At 40.7% G+C, this 25093-nt stretch overlaps 1 protein-coding gene across 1 annotated transcript in view; it reads right to left on the bottom strand.

Annotated features, from left to right (window-relative positions):
* The window catches only part of GKAP1 (G kinase anchoring protein 1), a 264594-nt gene that overhangs the window by 11362 nt on the left and 228139 nt on the right, over nucleotides 1–25093 (bottom strand). The window contains exon 10 of the mRNA XM_053699968.1: nucleotides 22796–22873. Coding sequence (XP_053555943.1) covers nucleotides 22796–22873 — 78 coding nt within the window. The remainder of the gene's footprint in view (nucleotides 1–22795; nucleotides 22874–25093) is intronic.

The following is a 25093-nucleotide window of genomic DNA, read 5'->3' as shown; positions in this document are numbered from 1 at the left end:
AACTATGTGAAAACTCTCGGCGCCAACTAAGACGCCGGAAATGACAGCATTAAGTCAACAAACGTAATTCTCGTGCCAAAAATGACGCAATAAATTATAGCATTTTGCGCTCCCGCGAGCCTAACAGCCCTCAATTTAGAAAGTCAATTTGAAAAATTTTCAGGTAAGAAAATATTTATTCATATGCATTTCCCAAAATGAAACTGACAGTCTGTAAGGAGGAAATATACTGATTAACCTGAATCATGGCAAATATAAGTATAAAACATATATTTAGAACTTTACATATAAAAGTGCCAAACCATAGCTGAGAGTGTCATAAATCAAAGAAAACATACTTACCAAAAGACACTCATCTACATAAAGTAGATAGCCAAACCAGTACTGAAACGAGAATCAGTAGAGGTAATGGTATATAAGAGTATATCGTCAATCTGAAAAGGGAGGTATGAGATAAATCTCTACGACCGATAACAGAGAACCTATGAAATAGATCCCCGTTAGGATGACCATTGCATTCAATAGGTAAAACTCCCTTCACATCCCTCTGTCGTTCACTGCACTCTGAGAGGAACCGGGCTTCAACATGCTGAGAAGCGCATATCAACGTAGAAATCTAGCACAAACTCACTTCACCACCTCCATAGGAGGCAAAGTTTGTAAAACTGAATTGTGGGTGTGGTGGGGGGTGTATTTATAGGCATTTTGAGGTTTGGGAAACTTTGCCCCTCCTGGTAGGAATGTATATCCCATACGTCACTAGCTCATGGACTCTTGCCAATTACATGAAAAAAAATAAAAATAAAAAAAAATATATATATATATATATATTTATATACACACACACATACATACACTTTTTAAATAAAAATGATAACATTTATATGGTTAAAAAGATAAGGTATATGACAAGACAAGGCGTTTGACTGAAAATGGCTCAAGTGTGTGTGTTTTTATATATATATATATATATATATATATATATATATATATAAAAACACACACACACACACATATATATATATATATATATATATATACACACACACGTACACTTAAGTCCTTCCCAGTCAAATACCTTGAAATATGCAATATTTTTAAAAATATGTTTTGTGTTTTTGAAAACATAATTTATGTAAGAACTTACCTGATAAATTAATTTCTTTCATATTGGCAAGAGTCCAAAAGCTAGTGACGTATGGGATATAGAATCCTACCAGGAGGGGCAGTTTCCCAAATCTCAAAATGCCTATAAATACACCCCTCACCACACCCATAATTCAGTTTAACGAATAGCAAAGCAGCGGGGTGATAGAAAAAGGAGTAAAATCATAAAAAAAGGAACTGGAAATACAATTATGCTTTATACAAAAAAAAACATAACCACCATTAAAAGGGTGGGTCTTATGGACTCTTGCCAATATGAAAGAAATGAATTTATCAGGTAAGTTCTTACAAAAATTATGTTTTCTTTCATGTAATTGGCAAGAGTCCATGAGCTAGTGACGTATGGGATAGTAATACCCAAGATGTGGAACTCCACAGAAGAGTCACTAGAGAGGGAGGGATAAAATAAAAACAGCCATTTTCCGCTGAAAAATTAAATCCACGACCAAAAAAAAAGTTTTTCTTATAATTGAAAAGAAAAAAACTTAAAACATAAGCAGAGGAATTAAACTGAAACAGCTGCCTGAAGAACTTTTCTACCAAAAAATGCTTCCGAAGAGGCAAATACATCAAAACGGTAGAATTTAGTAAATGTATGCAAAGAAGACCAAGTCGCTGCTTTGCAAATCTGATCAACTGAAGCTTCATTCTTAAAAGACCACAAAGTTGATATTGATCTAGTAGAATGAGCTGTGATTCTCTGAGGTGGGCCTGACCCGACTCCACATAAGCGTTATGAATCAAAAGCTTTAACCAAGATGCCAAGGAAATGGCAGAAGCTTTCTGACCTCCCTAGAACCAGAAAAAACAACAAATAGACTAGAAGTCTTCCTAGCTTCAACATAATATTTCAAAGCTCTTACAACATCCATAGAATGTAAGGATCTCTCCAAAGAATTATTAGGATTAGGACACAACGAAGGGACAACAATTTCCCTATTAATGTTGTTAGAATTCACAACTTTAGGTAAAAATTTAAATGAAGTCCGCAAAACTGCCTTATATTGATGAAAAAACATAATTTATGTAAGAACTTACCTGATAAATTCATTTCTTTCATATTGGCAAGAGTCCATGAGCTAGTGACATATGGGATATACAATCCTACCAGGAGGGGCAAAGTTTCCCAAACCTCAAAATGCCTATAAATACACCCCCAATTCAGTTTAACGAATAGCCAAGCAGTGGGGTGATAAAGAAAGGAGTAGAAAGCATCAACAAAGGAAATTTGGAAATAATTGTGCTTTATACAAAAAACCATAACCACCATAAAAAGGGTGGGCCTCATGGACTCTTGCAAATATGAAAGAAATGAATTTATCAGGTAAGTTCTTACATAAATTATGTTTTCTTTCATGTAATTGGCAAGAGTCCATGAGCTAGTGAGTGACATATGGGATAGTAATACCCAAGATGTGGAACTCCACAGAAGAGTCACTAGAGAGGGAGGGATAAAATAATATCAGCCATTTTCCGCAGAAAAATTAAATCCACAACCAAAAAAATACGTTTTTCTTATAATTGAAAAGAAAAAAACTTAAAACACAAGCAGAGGAATTAAACTGAAACAGCTGCCTGAAGAACTTTTCTACCAAAAACTGCTTCCGAAGAAGCAAATACATCAAAACGGTAGAATTTAGTACATGTATGCAAAGAGGACCAAGTTGCCGCTTTGCAAATCTGATCAACTGAAGCTTCATTCTTAAAAGCCCACGAAGTGGAAATTGATCTAGTAGAATGAGCTGTAATTCTCTGAGGCGGGGCCTGACCCTACTACAAATAATCTTGATGAATCAAAAGTTTCAACCAAGAAGCCAAGGAACTAGCAGAAGCCTTCTGACCTTTCCTAGGACCAGAAAATAAAACAAATAGACTGGAAGTCTTCCTGAAATCTTTAGTAGCTTCCACATAATATTTCAAAGCTCTTACCACATCCAAAGAATGTAAGGATCTCTCCAAAGAATTCTTAGGATTAGGACATAAGGAAGGGACAACAATTTCTCTACTAATGTTGTTAGAATTCACAACCATAGGTAAAAATTGAAAAGAAGTCTGCAAAACTGCCTTATCCTGATGAAAAATCAGAAAAGGAGACTCACAAGAAAGAGCAGATAGCTCAGAAACTCTTCTAGCAGAAGAGATAGCCAAAAGGAACAACACTTTCCAAGAAAGTAGTTTAATGTCCAAAGAATGCATAGGCTCAAACGGAGGAGCTTGTAACGCCTTCAGAACAAAATTAAGACTCCAAGGAGGAGAAATTGATTTAATGACAGGCTTAATACGAACTAAAGCCTGTACAAAACAGTGAATATCAGGAAGTATAGCAATCTTTCTGTGAAATAAAACAGAAAGAGCAGAGATTTGTCCTTTCAAAGAACTTGCAGACAAACCCTTATCCAAACCATCCTGAAGGAACTGTAAAATTCTAGGAATTCTAAAAGAATGCCAGGAGAATTTATGAGAAGAACACCATGAAATGTAAGTCTTCCAAACTCTATAATAAATCTTTCTAGAGACAGATTTACGAGCTTGTAACATAGTATTAATCACTGACTCAGAGAAACCTCTATGACTCAGAACTAAGCGTTCAATTTCAAATTTAATGATTTGAGATCCTGATGGAAAACGGACCTTGGACATCCGCACCAGATCCGCATACCAAAACCTGTGTGGCCATGCCGCCTCTTGAGATTTCCAAACCCCTTGTGCTGTCAGAGATCCCCAAACAGCTCCCCAACCTGAAAGACTCGCATCTGTTGAGATCACAGTCCAGGTTGGCCGAACAAAAGAGGCCCCTTGAACCAAATGATGGTGATCTATCCACCATGTCAGAGAGTGTCGTACATTGGGATTCAAGGATATTAATTGTGATATCTTTGTATAATCCCTGCACCATTAATTCAGCATGCAAAGCTGTAGAGGTCTCATGTGAAAACGAGCAAAGGGGATCGCGACCAATGCTGCAGTCATGAGACCTAAAACTTCCATGCACATAGCCACTGAAGGGAATGACCGAGACTGAAGGTGCCGGCATGCTGTGACCAATTTTAAACGTCTCTTGTCTGTTAGAGACAGAGTCATGGACACTGAATGTATCTGGAAACCTAAAAAGGTGACCCTTGTCTGAGGAATCAAGAAACTTTTTGATCCTCCAACCATGTTTCCGAAGAAACAACACTAGTTGATTCGTGTGAGATTCTGCAGTATGTAAAGACTGAGCTAGTACCAAGATATCGTCCAAATAAGGAAACACCGCAATACCCTGTTCTCTGATTACAGATAGTAGGGCACCCAGAACCTTTGAAAAGATTCTTGGAGCTGTTGCTAGGCCAAATGGAAGAGCAACAAATTGGTAATGCTTGTCTAGAAAAGAGAATCTCAGAAACTGATAGTGTTCTGGATGAATCGGAATATGAAGGTATGCATCCTGCAAGTCTATTGTGGACATATAATGTCCTTGCTGAACAAAAGGCAGAATAGTCCTTATAGTCACCATCTTGAAATTTGGTACTCTTTACATAACGATTCAAAATATTCAGATCCACTGAAGGGAATGACCGAGACTGAAGGTGCCGGCATGCTGTGACCAATTTTAAACGTCTCTTGTCTGTTAGAGACAGAGTCATGGACACTGAATCTATCTGGAAACCTAAAAAGGTGACCCTTGTCTGAGGAATCAAGAAACTTTTTGATCCTCCAACCATGTTTCCGAAGAAACAACACTAGTTGATTCGTGTGAGATTCTGCAGTATGTAAAGACTGAGCTAGTACCAAGATATCGTCCAAATAAGGAAACACCGCAATACCCTGTTCTCTGATTACAGATAGTAGGGCACCCAGAACCTTTGAAAAGATTCTTGGAGCTGTTGCTAGGCCAAATGGAAGAGCAACAAATTGGTAATGCTTGTCTAGAAAAGAGAATCTCAGAAACTGATAGTGTTCTGGATGAATCGGAATATGAAGGTATGCATCCTGCAAGTCTATTGTGGACATATAATGTCCTTGCTGAACAAAAGGCAGAATAGTCCTTATAGTCACCATCTTGAAAGTTGGTACTCTTACATAACGATTCAAAATATTCAGATCCAGAACTGGTCTGAATAAATTTTCTTTCTTTGGTACAATGAATAGGTTTGAATAAAACCCCAAACCTTGTTCCTGAGGAGGAACTGGCATGATTACCCCTGAAGACTCCAGGTCTGAAACACACTAATGACGCCGCCGTGTGAAAGGTCTCTGCGTCACGTATGACGCCGGAAATGACGAAGTTGCGTCATAAACGTCTTTTTCCGCGCTAAAATAATTTTGCGCCAAGAATGACGCAATAAAGTTTAGCATTTGACGCACCCGCGGGCCTAATACCCGCAATAGCAGAAAGTAGTCAACTGAAAAAAAGACTAAAACCCCAGGTAAGAAAAAAATTTCTTAAAATGTTTAAATTCCCCAAATATGAAACTGACAGTCTGCTGAAGGAAATACATGAACCTGACTCATGGCAAATATAAGTACAATACCTATATTTAGAACTTTATATAAATGCATAAAGTGCCAAACCATAGCTGAGGTGTCTTAAGTAATAAAAAACATACTTACCAAAAGACACCTATAGCAGATAGCCAAACCAGTACTAAAACAGTTATTAATAGAGGTAATGGTAAATTAAGAGTATATCGTCGATCTGAAAAGGGAGGTAGGAGATGAATCTCTACGACCGATAACAGAGAACCTATGAAATAGACCCCCGTTAGAGAAATCATCATATTCAAATAAGTGATACTCCCTTCACGTCCCTCTGACATTCGCTGTACTCTGAGAGGAATCGGGCTTCAACAATGCTGAGAAGCGCATATCAACGTAGAAATCTTAGCACAAACTTACGTCACCACCTCCATAGGAGGCAAAGTTTGTAAAACTGAATTGTGGGTGTGGTGAGGGGTGTATTTATAGGCATTTTGAGGTTTGGGAAACTTTGCCCCTCCTGGTAGGATTGTATATCCCATATGTCACTAGCTCATGGACTCTTGCCAATTACATGAAAGAAATCAGAAAAGGTGACTCACAAGAAAGAGCAGATAATTCAGAAATTCTTCTAGCAGAAGAGATAGCCAAAAGGAACAACACTTTCCAAGAAAGTAGTTTATTATCCAAAGAATGCATAGGCTTAAAATGAGGAGAGCCTGTAAAGATCTCAGGACCAAATTAAGACTCCAAGGAGGAGAGACTGATTTAATGACAGGCTTGATACGGACCAAAACCTGTACAAAACAGTGAATATCAGGAAGTTTAGCAATCGTTCTGTGAAATAAAACAGAAAGAGCAGAGATTTGTCCCTTCAAGGAACTTGCAGACAAACCTTTATCCAAACCATCCTGAAGAAACTGTAAAATTCTATGAATTCTAAAAGAATGCCAGGAGAATTTATGAAAAGAACACCATGAAATATGTCTTCCGAACTCAATAATAAATCTTCCTAGAAACAGATTTACGAGCCTGTAACATAGTATCAATCACTGAGTCAGAGAAACCTCTATGACTAAGCACTAAGCGTTCAATTTCCATACCTTCAAATTTAATGATTTGAGATCCTAATGGAAAAACGGTCCTTGAGAGAGAAGATCTGGTCTTAAAGGAAGTGGCCATGGATGACAACTGGACATCAGGACAAGGTCCGCATACAAGAACCTGTGAGGCCATGCTGGTGCTACCAGAAACACAAATGAATGTTCCATGATTGTCTTGGAGATCACTTTTAGAAGAAGAACTAGAGGCTGGAAGATATAAGCAGGTTGGTAAAACCAAGGAACGGTTAACACATCCACCAACTCCGCCTGAGAATCCCTGGACCGGTACCTGTGAAGTTTCTTGTTCAGATGGGAAGCCATTAGATCTATCTCTGGAAGACCCCACATCTGAACAATCTGGAAAAACACATCTGGATGGAGTGACCACTCCTCCGGATATAAAGTCTGACGGCTGAGATAATCCGCTTCCCAATTGTCTACACCTTGGATATGTACCGCAGAAATTAGACAAGAGCTAGATTCAGCCCAAGCAAGTATCCAAGATACTTCTTTCATAGCCAGGGGACTGCGAGTCCCACCCTGATGATTGACATATGCCACAGTTGTGACATTGTCTGTCTGAAAACAAAATGAATGGTTCTCTCTTCAATAGAGCCAAACCTGAAGAGCTCTGAAAATAGCACGGGGTTCTAAAATATTGATTGGTAACTTCGCCTCTTGAGATTTCCAAACCCCTTGTGCTGTCAGAGATCCCCAGACAGCTCCCCAACCTGAAAGACTTGCATCTGTTGTGATAACAGTCCAGGTTGGACGAACAAAGGAGGCCCTTTGAACTATAAAATGGTGGTCTAACCACTAAGTCTGAGAGGGTCGAACAGTGGGATTTAAGGATATTAATTGTGATATCTCTGTATAATCCCTGCACCATTGATTCAGCATACAAAGTTGGAGAGGTCTCATATGAAAACGAGCAAAGGGGATCGCGTCCGATGCTGCAGTCATGTGACCTAAAACTTCAATGCACAAAGCCACTGAAGGGAATGACTGAGACTGAAGGTTCCGACAAGCTGAAACCAATTTTATTTGTCTCTTGTCGGTTAGAGACAGAGTCATGGACACTGAATCTAGCTAGAAACCTAAAAAGGTGACCCTTGTCTGAGGAATCAAGGAACTTTTTGGTAAATTCATCCTCCAACCATGTCTTTGAAGAAACAACACTAGTTGATTTGTGTAAGATTCTGCAGAATGTAAAAACTGAGCAAGTACCAAGATATAGTCCAAATAAGGAAACACCGCAATACCCTGCTCTCTGATTACAGAGAGTAGGGCACCGAGAACCTTTGAAAAAATTCTTGGAGCTGTCGCTAGGCCAAATGGAAGACCGACAAATTGGTAATGCTTGTCTAGAAAAGAGAATCTCAGAAACCTATAGTGATATGGATTAATCGGAATGTGAAGATATGCATCCTGTAAGTCTATCGTGGACATATAATGACCTTGCTGAACAAAAGGCAGAATAGTCCTTATAGTCACCATTTTGAAAGTTGGCACTTTTACAAAACGGTTCAAAATTTTCAAATCCAGAACTGGCCTGAATGAATTTTCTTTCTTTGGGACAATAGATTTGAATAAAACCCCAGACCCTGTTCCTGAAACGGAACTGGTATAATTACCCCTGAAAACTCTAGATCTGAAACACACTTCAGAAAAGTCAGAGCCTTCACTGGATTTGCTGGAACGCGTGAGGAAAAATATCTTCTCACAGGAGGTCTCATTCTGAATCCCATTCGATACCCTTGAGAGACAATGCTCTGAATCCAATGATTTTGGACAGAAATCTGCCCAAATGTTCTGGAAAATTTTTAATCTGCCCCACACCAGCTGAACTGGAATAAGGGCCGCACCATCATGCAGACTTGGGGGCTGGCTTTGGTTTCTTAAAAGGCTTGGATTTATTCCAACATGAAGAAGGCTTCCAATTGGAACCAAATTCCTTGGGGGAAGGATTTGGTTTCTGTTCCTTATTCTGTCGAAAGGAACGAAAACGATTAGAAGCTTTAGATTTATCTTTAGATTTTTTATCCTGAGGTAAAAAACTCCCTTAGCAAGCAAACAATGCTAGAAAAAACAGAATGTTTCCAGTTGCGCTAAGCTTTCCAATCAGAAGGTTGATGCAGCTGCAACATAAGCTATAGAAATTGCAGGCCTGAGAATATAGCCAGAAAAGAAAACATAATTTATGCTTACCTGATAAATTTATTTCTCTTGTAGTGTGTTCAGTCCACGGGTCATCCATTACTTATGGGATATATTCTCCTTCCCAACAGGAAGTTGCAAGAGGATCACCCAAGCAGAGCTGCTATATAGCTCCTCCCCTCAAATGTCATATCCAGTCATTCGACCGAAACAAGACGAGAAAGGAGAAACTATAGGGTGCAGTGGTGACTGGAGTTATAATTTAAAATTTAGAACCTGCCTCAAAAAGACAGGGCGGGCCGTGGACTGAACACACTACAAGAGAAATAAATTTATCAGGTAAGCATAAATTATGTTTTCTCTTGTTAAGTGTGTTCAGTCCACGCGTCATCCATTACTTATGGGATACCAATACCAAAGCTAAAGTACACGGATGATAGGAGGGACAAGGCAGGAACATTAAACAGAAGGAACCACTGCCTGTAGAACCTTTCTCCCAAAAACAGCCTCTGAAGAAGCAAAAGTGTCAAATTTGTAAAATTTGGAAAAAGTATGAAGTGAAGACCAAGTTGCAGCCTTGCAAATCTGTTCAACAGAGGCCTCATTCTTAAAGGCCCAGGTGGAAGCCACAGCTCTGGTGGAATGAGCTGTAATTCTTTCAGGAGGCTGCTGTCCAGCAGTCTCATAGGCTAAGCATATTATGCTACGAAGCCAAAAAGAGAGAGAGGTAAACGACAAACAGAGAAGAAGTTTGTCGAAAATCTTTAGTTGCCTGTAAGTAGAACTTCAGGGCACGGACCACGTCTAGATTATGCAAAACACGTTCCTTCTTTGAAGAAGGATTAGGACATAACGATGGAATATCAATCTCTTGATTGATATTCCTGTTAGAAACAACCTTAGGTAAAAACCCAGGTTTAGTACGCAGGACTACCTTGTCTGAATGAAAGATCAGATAAGGAGAATCACAATGTAAGGCAGATAACTCAGAGACTCTTCGAGCCGAGGAAATAGCCATCAAAAACAGAACTTTCCAAGATAAAAGCTTAATATCAATGGAATGAAGGGGTTCAAACGGAACACCCTGAAGAACTTTAAGAACCAAGTTTAAGCTCCACGGAGGAGCAACAGTTTTAAACACAGGCTTAATCCTAGCCAAAGCCTGACAAAAAGCCTGGACGTCTGGATTCTCTGCCAGACGCTTGTGTAAAAGAATAGACAGAGCAGAAATCTGTCCCTTTAGCGAACTAGCGGATAAGCCCTTTTCTAAACCCTCTTGTAGAAAAGACAATATCCTAGGAATCCTAACCTTACTCCATGAGTAACTCTTGGATTCACACCAATATAAATATTTACGCCATATCTTGTGGTAAATTTTTCTGGTAACAGGTTTCCGAGCCTGTATTAATGTATCAATAACCGAATCCGAAAACCCACGCTTTGATAGAATCAAGCGTTCAATTTCCAAACAGTCAGCCTCAGAGAAATTAGGTTTGGATGGTTGAAAGGACCCTGGATTAGAAGGTCCTGTCTCAGGGGTAGAGACCATGGTGGACAGGACGACATGTCCACTAGGTCTGCATACCAGGTCCTGCGTGGCCACGCAGGCGCTATCAGAATCACCGATGCTCTCTCCTGTTTGATCCTGGCAATCAGTCGAGGTAGCAACGGAAAAGGTGGACACACATAAGCTATGTTGAAAACCCAAGGGGCTGCTAGTGCATCTACCAGCACCGCACCCGGGTCCCTGGACCTGGATCCATAACAAGGAAGCTTGGCGTTCTGGCGAGATGCCATGAGATCCAGATCCGGTTTGCCCCAACGACGAATCAGTTGAGCAAATACCTCCGGGTGAAGTTCCCACTCCCCCGGATGAAAGGTCTGTCGACTTAGAAAATCCGCCTCCCAGTTCTCCACCCCTGGGATGTAGATCGCTGACAGGTGGCAAGAGTGAGAGTCTGCCCAGCGAATTATCTTCGAGACTTCTAACATCGCTAGGGAACTCCTGGTTCCCCCTTGATGATTGATGTAAGCCACAGTCGTGATGTTGTCCGACTGAAATCTGATGAACCTCAGTGTTGCTAACTGAGGCCAAGTTAGAAGAGCATTGAATATTGCTCTTAATTCTAGAATGTTTATCGGGAGGAGTCTCTCCTCCTGAGTCCACGATCCCTGAGCCTTCAGGGAGTTCCAGACTGCTCCCCAGCCTAGTAGGCTGGCATCTGTTGTTACAATCGTCCAATCTGGTCTGCGAAAAGTAATTCCTTTGGACAGATGAACCCGTGACAACCACCAGAGAAGAGAATCTCTGGTCTCCTGGTCCAGATTTAGCAAAGGGGACAGATCTGAGTAATCCCCGTTCCATTGACTTAGCATGCATAGTTGCAGCGGTCTGAGATGTAGGCGCGCAAATGGCACTATGTCCATTGCCGCGACCATTAAGCCGATTACTTCCATGCACTGAGCAACTGATGGGCTTGGAATGGAGTGAAGGACACGGCAAGCATTGAGAATCTTTGATAACCTGGACTCCGTCAGGTAAATCTTCATCTCTACAGAATCTATAAGAGTCCCTAGAAAACAGAATTTATGTTTACCTGATAAATTACTTTCTCCAACGGTGTGTCCGGTCCACGGCGTCATCCTTACTTGTGGGATATTCTCTTCCCCAACAGGAAATGGCAAAGAGCCCAGCAAAGCTGGTCACATGATCCCTCCTAGGCTCCGCCTACCCCAGTCATTCGACCGACGTTAAGGAGGAATATTTGCATAGGAGAAACCATATGTTACCGTGGTGACTGTAGTTAAAGAAAATAAATTATCAGACCTGATTAAAAAAACCAGGGCGGGCCGTGGACCGGACACACCGTTGGAGAAAGTAATTTATCAGGTAAACATAAATTCTGTTTTCTCCAACATAGGTGTGTCCGGTCCACGGCGTCATCCTTACTTGTGGGAACCAATACCAAAGCTTTAGGACACGGATGAAGGGAGGGAGCAAATCAGGTCACCTAAATGGAAGGCACCACGGCTTGCAAAACCTTTCTCCCAAAAATAGCCTCAGAAGAAGCAAAAGTATCAAATTTGTAAAATTTAGTAAAAGTGTGCAGTGAAGACCAAGTCGCTGCCTAACATATCTGATCAACAGAAGCCTCGTTCTTGAAGGCCCATGTGGAAGCCACAGCCCTAGTGGAGTGAGCTGTGATTCTTTCAGGAGGCTGCCGTCCGGCAGTCTCATAAGCCAATCGGATAATGCTTTTAATCCAGAAGGAGAGAGAGGTAGAATTTGCTTTTTAACCTCTCCGTTTACCAGAATAAACAACAAACAAAGACGAAGTTTGTCTGAAATCCTTAGTAGCTGCTAAGTAAAATTTGAGAGCACGAACTACATCCAAGTTGTGCAACAAACGTTCCATCTTTGAAACTGGATTAGGACACAAAGAAGGCACAACTATCTCCTGGTTAATGTTTTTGTTAGAAACAACTTTTGGAAGAAAACCAGGTTTAGTACGCAAAACCACCTTATCTGCATGGAACCCCAGATAAGGAGAAGAACACTGCAGAGCAGATAATTCTGAAACTCTTCTAGCAGAAGAAATTGCAACCAAAAACAAAACTTTCCAAGATAATAACTTAATATCAACGGAATGTAAGGGTTCAAACGGAACCCCCTGAAGAACTGAAAGAACTAGGTTGAGACTCCAAGGAGGAGTCAAAGGTTTGTAAACAGGCTTGATTCTAACCAGAGCCTGAACAAAGGCTAGAACATCTGGCACAGCTGCCAGCTTTTTGTGAAGTAACACAGACAAGGCAGAAATCTGTCCCATCAAGGAGCTTGCAGATAATCCTTTTTCCAATCCTTCTCGAAGGAAGGATAGACTCTTAGGAATCTTAACCTTGTCCCAAGGGAATCCTGTAGATTCACACCAACAGATATATTTTTCCCAAAATATGTGGTAAATTTTTCTGGTTACAGGCTTTCAGGCCTGAACAAGAGTATCAATAACAGAATCTGAGAACCCTCGCTTTGATAAGATCAAGCGTTCAATCTCCAAGCAGTCAGCTGGAGTGGGTCGAACGGACCTAGAACAAGAAGGTCTCGTCTCAAAGGTAGCTTCCATGGTGGAGCCGATGACATATTCACCAGATCTGCATACCAAGTCCTGCGTGGCCACGCAGGAGCTATCAAGATCACCGACGCCCTCTCCTTTGATCCTGGCTACCAGCCTGGGGATGAGAGGAAACGGCGGGAACACATAAGCTAGTTTGAAGGTCCAAGGTGCTACTAGTGCATCCACTAGAGCCGCCTTGGGATCCCTGGATCTGGACCCGTAGTAAGGAACTCTGAAGTTCTGACGAGAGGCCATCAGATCCACGTCTGGAATGCCCCACGGTTGAGTGACTTGGGCAAAGATTTCCGGATGGAGTTCCCACTCCCCCGGATGCAATGTCTGACGACTCAGAAAAACCGCTTCCCAACTTTCCACTCCTGGGATGTGGATAGCAGACAGGTGGCAGGAGTGAGACTCCGCCCATAGAATGATTTTGGTCACTTCTTCCATCGCTAGGGAACTCCTTGTTCCCCCCTGATGGTTGATGTACGCAACAGTTGTCATGTCGTCTTGATCGAAACCGTATGAACTTGGCCCTCGCTAGCTGAGGCCAAGCTTTGAGAGCATTGAATATCGCTCTCAGTTCCAGAATATTTATCGGTAGAAGAGATTCTACCCGAGACCAAAGACCCTGAGCTTTCAGGGATCCCCAGACCGCGCCCCAGCCCATCAGACTGGCGTCGGTCGTGACAATGACCCACTCTGGTCTGCGGAAGGTCATCCCTTGTGACAGGTTGTCCAGGGACAGCCACCAACGGAGTGAGTCTCTGGTTGGAAGACGCATCCGCTGACCAAGATTTTAACCAAAGCGCTCTGCGCCACAATAGCAAACCCAGAATTTTTCGCCGCTAACCTAGCCAATTGCAAGGTGGCGTCTAGGGTGAAAGAATTAGCCAATTTAAGAGCACGAATTCTGTCCATAATCTCCTCCTAAGAAGAAGAATTACTAATAATCGCCTTTTCTAGCTCATCAAACCAGAAACACGCGGCTGTAGTGACAGGGACAATGCATGCAATTGGTTGTAGAAGGTAACCTTGCTGAACAAACATCTTTTTTAGCAAACCTAATTTTTTATCCATAGGATCTTGAAAAGCACAACTATCTTCTATGGGTATAGTGGCGCGCTTGTGTAGAGTAGAAACCGCCCCCTCGACCTTGGGGACTGTCTGCCATAAGTCCTTTCTGGGGTCGACTATAGGAAAACAATTTTTTAAATATGGGGGGAGGTACTAAAGGTATACCGGGCCTGTCCCATTCTTTATTAACAATGTACGCCACCCGCTTGGATATAGGAAAAGCTTCGGGGGGCCCCGGGGCCTCTAAGAACTTTTCCATTTTACATAGTGGTTCTGGAATGACCAGATAATCACAATCATCCAAATTGGATAACACCTCCTTTAAGCAGAGCGCGGAGATGTTCCAACTTAAATTTAAAAGTAATCACATCAGGTTCAGCTTGTTGAGAAATTTTTCCTGAATCTGAAATTTCTCCCTCAGACAAAACCTCCCTGGCCCCCTCAGACTGGTGTAGGGGCCCTTCAGAAACCATATCATCAGCGTTCTCATGCTCTACAGAATTTTCTAAAACAGAGCAGTCGCGCTTTCGCTGATAAGTGGGCATATTGGCTAAAATGTTTTTGATAGAATTATCCATTACAGCCGTTAAATGTTGCATAGTAAGGAGTATTGGCGCACTAGATGTACTAGGGGCCTCCTGTATGGGCAAGAGTGGTGTAGACGAAGGAGGGGATGATGCAGTACCATGCTTACTCCCCTCACTTGAGGAATCATCTTGGGCATCATTTTTACTAAATTTTTTATGACATAAAATACATATAGTTAAACGAGAAGGAACCTTGGTTTCCCCACAGTCAGAACACAATCTATCTGGTAGTTCAGACATGTTAAACAGGCATAAACTTGATAACAAAGCACAAAAAACGTTTTAAAATAAAACCGTTACTGTCACTTTAAATTTTAAACTAAACACACTTTATTACTGCAATTGCGAAAAAGTATGAAGGAATTGTTCAAAATTCACCAAAATTTCACCACAGTATCTTAAAGCCTTAAAAGTATTGCACACCAAATTTTGAAGCTTTAACCCTTAAAATAACGGAACCGGAGCCGTTTTTATATTTAACCCCTTTACAGTCCCTGGAATCTGCTTTGCTGAGACCCAACCAAGCCCAAAGGGGAATACCATACCAAATGATGCCTTCAGAAAGACTTTTCTATGTATCAGAGCTCCACACACATGCAGCTGCATGCCATGCTGTTCTCAAAAACAAGTGCGCCATACCGGCGCGAAAATGAGGCTCTGACAATGATTAGGGAAAGTCCCTAAAGAATAAGGTGTCTAAAACAGTGCCTGCCGATATAATCTTATCAAAATACCCAGATTAAATGATTCCTCAAGGCTAAATATGTGTTAATAATGAATCGATTTAGCCCAGAAAAAGTCTACAGTCTTAATAAGCCCTTGTGAAGCCCTTATTTACTATCTTAATAAACATGGCTTACCGGATCCCATAGGGAAAATGACAGCTTCCAGCATTACATCGTCTTGTTAGAATGTGTCATACCTCAAGCAGTAAGAGACTGCACACTGTTCCCCCAACTGAAGTTAATTGCTCTCAACAGTCCTGTGTGGAACAGCCATGGATTTTAGTTACGGTGCTAAAATCATTTTCCTCATACAAACAGAAATCTTCATCTCTTTTCTGTTTCTGAGTAAATAGTACATACCAGCACTATTTTAAAATAACAAACTCTTGATTGAATAATAAAAACTACAGTTAAACACTAAAAAACTCTAAGCCATCTCCGTGGAGATGTTGCCTGTACAACGGCAAAGAGAATGACTGGGGTAGGCGGAGCCTAGGAGGGATCATGTGACCAGCTTTGCTGGGCTCTTTGCCATTTCCTGTTGGGGAAGAGAATATCCCACAAGTAAGGATGACGCCGTGGACCGGACACACCTATGTTGGAGAAAAGGGACCCTTGTGAGTGGTAACAGAGAACTCTTCTCCACGTTCACTTTCCACCCATGCGACTTCAGAAATGCTAGAACTATCTCTGTATGAGACTTTGCATTTTGAAAACTTGACGCTTGTATCAGAATGTCGTCTAGGTACAGAGCCACCGCTATGCCTCGTGGTCTTAGTACCGCCAGAAGTGAGCCCAGAACCTTTGTAAAAATTCTCGGGGCCGTAGCTAACCCGAAGGGAAGAGCTACAAACTGGTAATGCCTGTCTAGAAAGGCAAACCTTAGGTACCGATAATGATCTTTGTGAATCGGTATGTGAAGGTAGGCATCCTTTAAGTCCACTGTGGTCATATTGACCCTCTTGGATCATGGGTAGGATGGTCCGAATGGTTTCCATCTTGAACGACGGAACCCTTAGGAATTTGTTTAAGATTGGTCTGAAAGTTACCTCTTTCTTGGGAACCACAAACAGATTTGAATAAAACCCTTGCCCCTGTTCCGTTCGCGGAACTGGGTGGATCACTCCCATCACTAAGAGGTCTTGTACACATTGTAGAAATGCCTCTTTCTTTACTAGGTTTGTTGATAACCTTGACAGATGAAACCTCCCTTGTGGAGGAGAAGTTTTGAAATCCAGAAGGTATCCCTGAGATATAATCTCCAACGTCCAGGGATCCTGTACATCTCTTGCCCAAGCCTGGGCGAAGAGAGAAAGTCTGCCCCCCACTAGATCCGTCTCCGGAAAGGGAGCCCTGTCTTCATGCTGTCTTAGGGGCGGAAGTAGGCTTTCTGGCCTGCTTGCCCTTGTTCCATGACTGGTTGCCTTTCCAACCCTGTCTGTAACGAGCAGTAGTTCCTTCCTGTTTTGGAACGGAGGAAGTTGATGCTGCTCCTGCCTTGAAACTACGAAAGGCACGAAAATTAGACTGTTTGGCCTTTGATTTGGCCCTGTCCTGAGGAAGGGTGTGGCCCTTACCTCCAGTAATGTCAGCAATAATTTCCTTCAAGCCGGGCCCGAATAAGGTCTGCCCTTTGAAATGAATGTTTAGTAGTTTAGACTTAGAAGTTACATCTGCTGACCAGGATTTAAGCCATAGCGCTCTGCGCGCCTGTATGGCGAATCCGGAATTCTTAGCCGTAAGTTTGGTTAAATTCACTACGGCATCCGAAACAAACACATTAGCCAGCTTAAGGGTTCTAATCTTGCTCAAAGATTCATCCAATGGTGCTGTGCGAATCGCCTCTTCCAGAGACTCAAACCAGAATGCCGCTGCAGCAGTGACAGGCGCAATGCATGCAAGAGGCTGTAATATAAAACCTTGTTGAACAAACATTTTCTTAAGGTAACCCTCTAATTTTTTATCCATTGGATCTGAGAAAGCACAGCTATCCTCCACCGGGATAGTGGTACGCTTGGCTAAAGTAGAAACTGCTCCCTCCACCTTAGGGACCGTCTGCCATAAGTCTCGTGTGGTGGCGTCTATAGGGAACATTTTTCTAAATATCGGAGGAGGGGAAAAAGGCACACCGGGTCTATCCCACTCCTTGCTAATAATCTCTGTAAGCCTCTTTGGTATAGGAAAAACGTCAGTACACACCGGTACCGCATAGTATTTATCCAGCCTACATAATTTCTCTGGGATTGCCACCGTGTCACAATCCTTCAGAGCCGCTAACACATCCCCTAGCAACACGCGGAGGTTCTCAAGCTTAAATTTAAAATTTGAAATTTCTGAATCCGGTCTCCCCGAATCAGAACCGTCACCCACAGAATGAAGCTCTCCGTCCTCATGTTCTGCAAATTGTGACGCAGTATCAGACATGGCTCTTGTGTCATCGGCGCGCTCTGTCCTTAACCCAGAGCTGTCGCGCTTGCCTCTTAACTCGGGCATATTGTATAATACTTCTTTCATAACATTAGCCATATCATGTAAAGTGATTTGTAAGGGCCTTGATGTACTTGGCGCCTCAATCTTACGCACCTCCCGAGCGGGAGACGAAGGTACTGACACGTGAGGAGAGTTAGACGGCATAACTTCCCCCTCGTTGTCTGGTGATAATTTCTTTATCGGTACAGATTGACTTTTATTCAAAGTAATATCAATACAATTGGTACACATATTTCTATTGGGCTCCACATCTGCTTTTAAACATAATGAACAAGCAGATTCCTCTGTATCAGACATGTTTAAACAGACTAGCAATGAAGCTAGCAAGCTTGGAAATTACTTCAATAAGTTTACAAGCAATATAAAAAACGCTGCAGCGCTTTTTTAAAAAACACAATTGAATAACAAAGAACTAGTTCAGTTATAGTCAACAATTCTTTAAATGTATTAATTAGCAGAGGATTGCACCCATTAGCAAAAGGATGATTAACCCCTCAGTACCCAAAAAACGGATATCAAATTAAGATTTAACGCTTTTATCACAGTCCAACACACTGTCACAGGTCTGCTGTGACTGATTACCTCCCTCAAAAACGAATTTTGAAGATCCTTGAGCTCTCTGGAGACGTCCTGGATAAAAGAGGAAGAAGCAGGAAGACTGTGCTAGAATTTTAACTGCGCAACAAGGCGCTAAAAAAGGTCCCTCCCACTCCTATTACAACAGTGGGAGACCTGATATAACGGTTTCTATGCAGAAATATACGTTAGCCGTGTGGAAAAAAATCATGCCCAAAAAGATTTATCACCAAAGTACCTCACAAAACGATTAACATGCCAGTAAACGTTTTAAAAAACAACATTTCAGATGCTGTGTAAAGTTATTACTAAGCCTGCTACCAGTCGCTTCTACTGCAGTTAAGGCTCACACATTATATCAGTATTAACAGTATTTTTTCAGTCAAATTCTAGTCCCTAGAAAATAACTCTACTGTGCATACATTTATCAGCCTGATACCAGTCACTACTACTGCATTTAAGGCTGTACTTACATCATACGGGTAACAGCAGTGTTTTCTTAGTCAATTCCATTCCCAGAAAATATTGTACTGCACATACCTCATTTGCGGGAGACCCCGCATGCTATTCCCATTTTCTGAAGTTACCCCACTCCTCAGAATGTCGAGAACAGCCAGTGGATCTTAGTTACGCCTGCTAAGATCATAGAAAACGCAGGCAGTTTCTTCTTCCAAATACTGCCTGAGATAGAAAAACAGCACACTCCGGTGCCATTTAAAATAACAAACTTTTGATTGAAGAATAATTAAGTAAAAACTCCAGCTCCTCTCGCGACCTCCTTCTTTGTTGAGGGTTGCAAGAGAATGACTGGGTATGACATGTGAGGGGAGGAGCTATATAGCAGCTCTGCTTGGGTGATCCTCTTGCAACTTCCTGTTGGGAAGGAGAATATATCCCATAAGTAATGGATGACCCGTGGACTGAACACACTTAACAAGAGAAATAAACTTTCTTTAGATAAGATTCAAGTTTCCTATCTAAAGGATCCTTAAAAGAAGTACTCTCTTATATAGGGATAGTAGTACGTTTGGCAAGAATAGAAATAGCCCCATCAACTTTGGGGATTTTCCCCCAAAACTCCATTCTGGCTGCTGGCAAAGGATACAACTTTTTAAACCTTGAAGAAGGAATAAAATAAGTGCCAGGCCTACTCCATTCCTTTGAAATCATATCAGAAATAGCATCAGGAACTGGAAAAACCTCTGGAGTAACCACAGGAGGTTTATAAACAGAATTTAAACGTTTACTAGTTTCCTCAATATCCAAAGTAATTAACACTTCTTTCAACAAGGAACGAATATACTCCATCTTAAAGAGATAAGTAGATTTGTCAGTGTCAATATCTGAGGTAGGATCTTCTAAATCAGATAGATCCTCATCAGAGGAGGATAATTCACTATGTTTTCGGTCATTTGAAAATTTATCATCTTTATGAGAAGTTTTAAAAGACCTTTTACGTTTATTAGAAGGCGGAATGGCAGACAAAGCCTTCTGAATCGCATCAGCAATAAAATATTTTATATTCACAGGGATATCATGTACATTAGATGTTGAAGGAACAACATGCATTGTACTAGTACTGATGGATACAATCTCTGCATGTAAAAGCTTATGACAACTGTTACATACTACAGCTGGAGATATAATCTCTGCTAATTTACAACAGATACACTTATCTTTGGTAGAACTGTTATCAGGCAGCAGGAATTCAACAGTGGTTTCTGAGACAGGATCAGATTGAGACATCTAGCAAATATAAGAGAAAAAACAACATTATCAATTTCCTTATATGGCAGTTTCAGGAATGGGGAAACAATGCAAACAGCATAGCCCTCTGAGCATAGAAAAAGGCAAGAGGCATATAGGAAGTGGGGTTTGAATAATGAAATTATTTGGCGGCAAGTATGATGCGCAATGCAAATGATTTGTTTTGGCGCTAACACCTGGAAATGACGCAACTTGTGTCATAGCAGACGCAACCTTGTGCAAGGAAACCTGGTGTCAACTAAGACGCCGGGAATTAGGAATTTGCGTCATCGAACGTACATTAGCACCAAAAAAAATTTTGCGCCAAGAATGACACAAATATCAGCATTTTGCGGCCTCGCAAGCCTAAATTTTGCCAGCGAAAATTAATGAAAACAGTCAATTTTGAAGAAAAGATTATACCCCAAGGTAAGAAAAATAATTTCCTAAATATTGACTAGATGACAAGTTTTGCGTTATAGTGAAAAAGCAGTGTTATCAGGTTATAACGGTACTTTTTCACTACCGCTGCTATTACGAGTCTTGCCGGTTTAGGGGCACCGCACACATTTTTGGCCTTACCACAAATCAACTTACGCAAATTGCGTAAAGTCTTTTTTCAATGGGATTTTCATAGCGCCGATATTACAAGCTTTTCTTTGGAGGCCAAAAAGTGAGCAGTACACCCTATCCCGTCAAGATTAGTAACGCAATCTAAAGTCAGTACAAGCTGTAGCATAAAACTCATAACTAAAGTGCTAAAAAGTACACTAACACCCATAAACTACCTATTAACCCCCTAAACCGAGGCTCTCCAGCATCGCAAACACTATAATAAAATTATTAACCCCTAATCTGCCGCTCCGGACATCGCCGCCAATATAATAAACATATTAACCCCTAAACCGCCGCACTCCCGCATTGCAAACATTAGTTAAATATTATTAACCCCTAATCTGTCACCCCTAACATCACCGCCACCTATATACATTTATTAACCCCTAATCTGCTGCCCCCAACGTTGCCGTCACTATACTAAAGTTATTAACCCCTAACACCCCCTAAATTAAATATAATTAAATTAAATCTAAATCAAACCTACTATTAAAAACTAAATAATACCTATTTAAAAATAAATACTTACCTATAAAATAAACCCTAAGCTAGCTACAATATAACTAATAGTTACATTGTATCTAGCTTAGGTTTTATTTTTATTTTACAGCCAAGTTTGTATTTATTTTAACTAGGTAGAATAGTTACTAAATAGTTATTAACAATTTAATAACTACCTAGCTTATAGGTAGCCAATAGGATTTTTTCAACCTTAATTCCGATTGGCTGATAGAATTCTATCAGCCAATCGGAATCCAAGGGACGCCACCTTGGATGACGTCACTTAAAGGAAACTTCATTCGTCGAGAGTCGTCGGCAGAAGAGGATGCTCCGCGCCGGATGTCTTGAAGATGGAGCCACTCCGCGCCGGATGGATGAAGATAGAATATGCCGTTTGGATGAATATTGGTAGTTTAGTTTAGGCTAGGGTTTTTTTTAATGGGGGGGGGGGGGGGTTATTTTGATAGGGCTATTAGATTAGGTTTATTTTCATAGGGATTAGGTTTCATTTTGTAAACTTTGGTAATTCGTTTTTTTATGTTCTGTAATGTTAGCATTTTTTATTTTTTGTAATTTTAGCGTTTGTTATTTTTTGTAACTTTAGTATTTTTTTAGTTTAGGTAATTTGTGTTAATTTAGGGGGTGTTATGTTAGGGAGCTTAGTAATTTAATGAGTTATTTGCATTGTGGGTTTTGGCGGTTTAAAGGGTTAATAGGTTAATTAGGTTTATTGCAATGTGGGGGTTTTGCGGTTTATGGATAGGGTAAACAGGTTTATTGCGATGTGGGGGTTTTGCAGTTATGGGGTTAATAGGGCAAATAGGTTTATTGCGATGTGGGTGGTTGTCGGTTAAGGGATTAAGGGGTTATTTACTTTATTATTTTGCGATGTCTGGGTTTGCAGGTGTATGCGTTAATACTTTATGTGGGAGGGTCTGGTTTTTTTTTTGTTATACTATGTGCGGGCGGTGTTTTCTTTTTTTTTTGTAATGCGCAGTTTGCCTTCACTGCATCCTGGTGGATTCCGAAAATGGCAGGGTGGTGAAAGAATCCACCGAAGGTGACCACCCGGCCATTTTCGGAATCCACCGGGATGCAGCTTTGCTGCATCCAGGTGAATTCTTTTGGCTGCCTCACACTGCCAACATTCCATTGAAAATGTGTGTGCAACTGCCGACGGACATTACAAACGCAATTATAGTATAGATTAGCTAAAGCATGCTACAATGGCATATTTGTCTTTTTCATCATACTGCCCCCTGGCATGAAAGATGCAATCTTGGTGTCAGATTAACATTTTTAGGATATATATATATATATATATATATATATATATATATATAAAAATGTCAGCATAAAAATAAAGAAATAAAGAAAAGGAAACAAAAACAGAACACACAGCACTATACATTATAACATCAAACACATTTAGGGAACAATAAAGTACATACAAAAAAAAATACACATTCTTATATAGTCACCTGATATTTGGCTAGCTCTGCTTGTAAAATCTTCACTTTAGATCTTTCTTGCTCTAATGCACCATGAAGACCTGTGACCTGAAGTCAAAAATAGAGTAGAGTAGCAAAAGGCTATACAATTGTCCATTAAATGAAAAGAAAATGTAATACAATTACTACATTTGAAAGAATATGGTTCATATGTTCATCAGTTCGAGCAGCATTAATAACACACTTCCTAGAGAGGCCATCCCACTTCTATGACCTATTGGGCCAGATTTATCAATAGTTCTGGCTGCAGGCTCGCATGAGCAAACTTGCAGCTGAGAGTTGATGAGCGCTGTTTCTTAACACACTGCACAACCTGTTATGTTGCGTTTCTAAATCCCTCCAGACTTTTCAAACTGTGGAGATTGATATCATTGCACACTGGTCTACAATTATAAATGTGGGGATGAAAGAATTGTGTGTTTCTTATCTTCTAGAGCAGTGTCCTAGTTCTCCAAGCCAACAATAGGCCACATTTTAAGGATGTATATTAGGGAAACAAGTAAAATAATAATTCAGGCATAGTCACTGAAATCTGTACTCTTATATAGATAACCAGGCTGGCCTGTTTCTGAAACTAAAGATTATTATTATGGCAACATTGTCTGTGTGTACGTTTATTAAAGAGGTCACAATTAGAATGGCGTGTTGATCATATTTTTAATCAATGAGATTCATGATACATTCTAGAAAATACACAGGAACCATTTGGCTGCACATCTTTTTAAGAACACTGAATTACTTTGTGCATTATATTGTTTTATATTTTGACTTTTGATCTATAAAGCATATATATATATATATATATACACACACACACACACACATATATATACACATATACACACACACACACACAGTGGATATAAAAAGTCTACACAACCCTGTTAAAATGTAAGGTTTCTGTGATGTAAAAAAATGAGAAAAAGATAAATCATTTCAGAACTTTTTCCACCTTTAATGTGGCCTATAAACTGTACAACTCAATTGAAAAACAAACCGAAATGTTTTAGGTAGAGGGAAGAAAAAATATAAAAAACAGAATTTATGTTTACCTGATAAATTACTTTCTCCAACGGTGTGTCCGGTCCACGGCGTCATCCTTACTTGTGGGATATTCTCTTCCCCAACAGGAAATGGCAAAGAGCCCAGCAAAGCTGGTCACATGATCCCTCCTAGGCTCCGCCTACCCCAGTCATTCGACCGACGTTAAGGAGGAATATTTGCATAGGAGAAACCATATGGTACCGTGGTGACTGTAGTTAAAGAAAATAAATTATCAGACCTGATTAAAAAAACCAGGGCGGGCCGTGGACCGGACACACCGTTGGAGAAAGTAATTTATCAGGTAAACATAAATTCTGTTTTCTCCAACATAGGTGTGTCCGGTCCACGGCGTCATCCTTACTTGTGGGAACCAATACCAAAGCTTTAGGACACGGATGAAGGGAGGGAGCAAATCAGGTCACCTAAATGGAAGGCACCACGGCTTGCAAAACCTTTCTCCCAAAAATAGCCTCAGAAGAAGCAAAAGTATCAAACTTGTAAAATTTGGTAAAAGTGTGCAGTGAAGACCAAGTCGCTGCCCTACATATCTGATCAACAGAAGCCTCGTTCTTGAAGGCCCATGTGGAAGCCACAGCCCTAGTGGAATGAGCTGTGATTCTTTCGGGAGGCTGCCGTCCGGCAGTCTCGTAAGCCAATCTGATGATGCTTTTAATCCAAAAAGAGAGAGAGGTAGAAGTTGCTTTTTGACCTCTCCTTTTACCGGAATAAACAACAAACAAGGAAGATGTTTGTCTAAAATCCTTTGTAGCATCTAAATAGAATTTTAGAGCGCGAACAACATCCAAATTGTGCAACAAACGTTCCTTCTTTGAAACTGGTTTCGGACACAGAGAAGGTACGATAATCTCCTGGTTAATGTTTTTGTTAGAAACAACTTTTGGAAGAAAACCAGGTTTAGTACGTAAAACCACCTTATCTGCATGGAACACCAGATAAGGAGGAGAACACTGCAGAGCAGATAATTCTGAAACTCTTCTAGCAGAAGAAATTGCAACCAAAAACAAAACTTTCCAAGATAATAACTTAATATCAACGGAATGTAAGGGTTCAAACGGAACCCCCTGAAGAACTGAAAGAACTAAATTGAGACTCCAAGGAGGAGTCAAAGGTTTGTAAACAGGCTTAATTCTAACCAGAGCCTGAACAAAGGCTTGAACATCTGGCACAGCGGCCAGCTTTTTGTGAAGTAACACAGACAAGGCA

The sequence above is a fragment of the Bombina bombina genome, chromosome 2 (assembly GCF_027579735.1).
Source record: "Bombina bombina isolate aBomBom1 chromosome 2, aBomBom1.pri, whole genome shotgun sequence".
Classification (NCBI taxonomy): Eukaryota; Metazoa; Chordata; class Amphibia; order Anura; family Bombinatoridae; genus Bombina; species Bombina bombina.
Note: the sequence above shows the minus strand (reverse complement) of the source record. Positions and strands in the feature narration are given on the sequence as shown.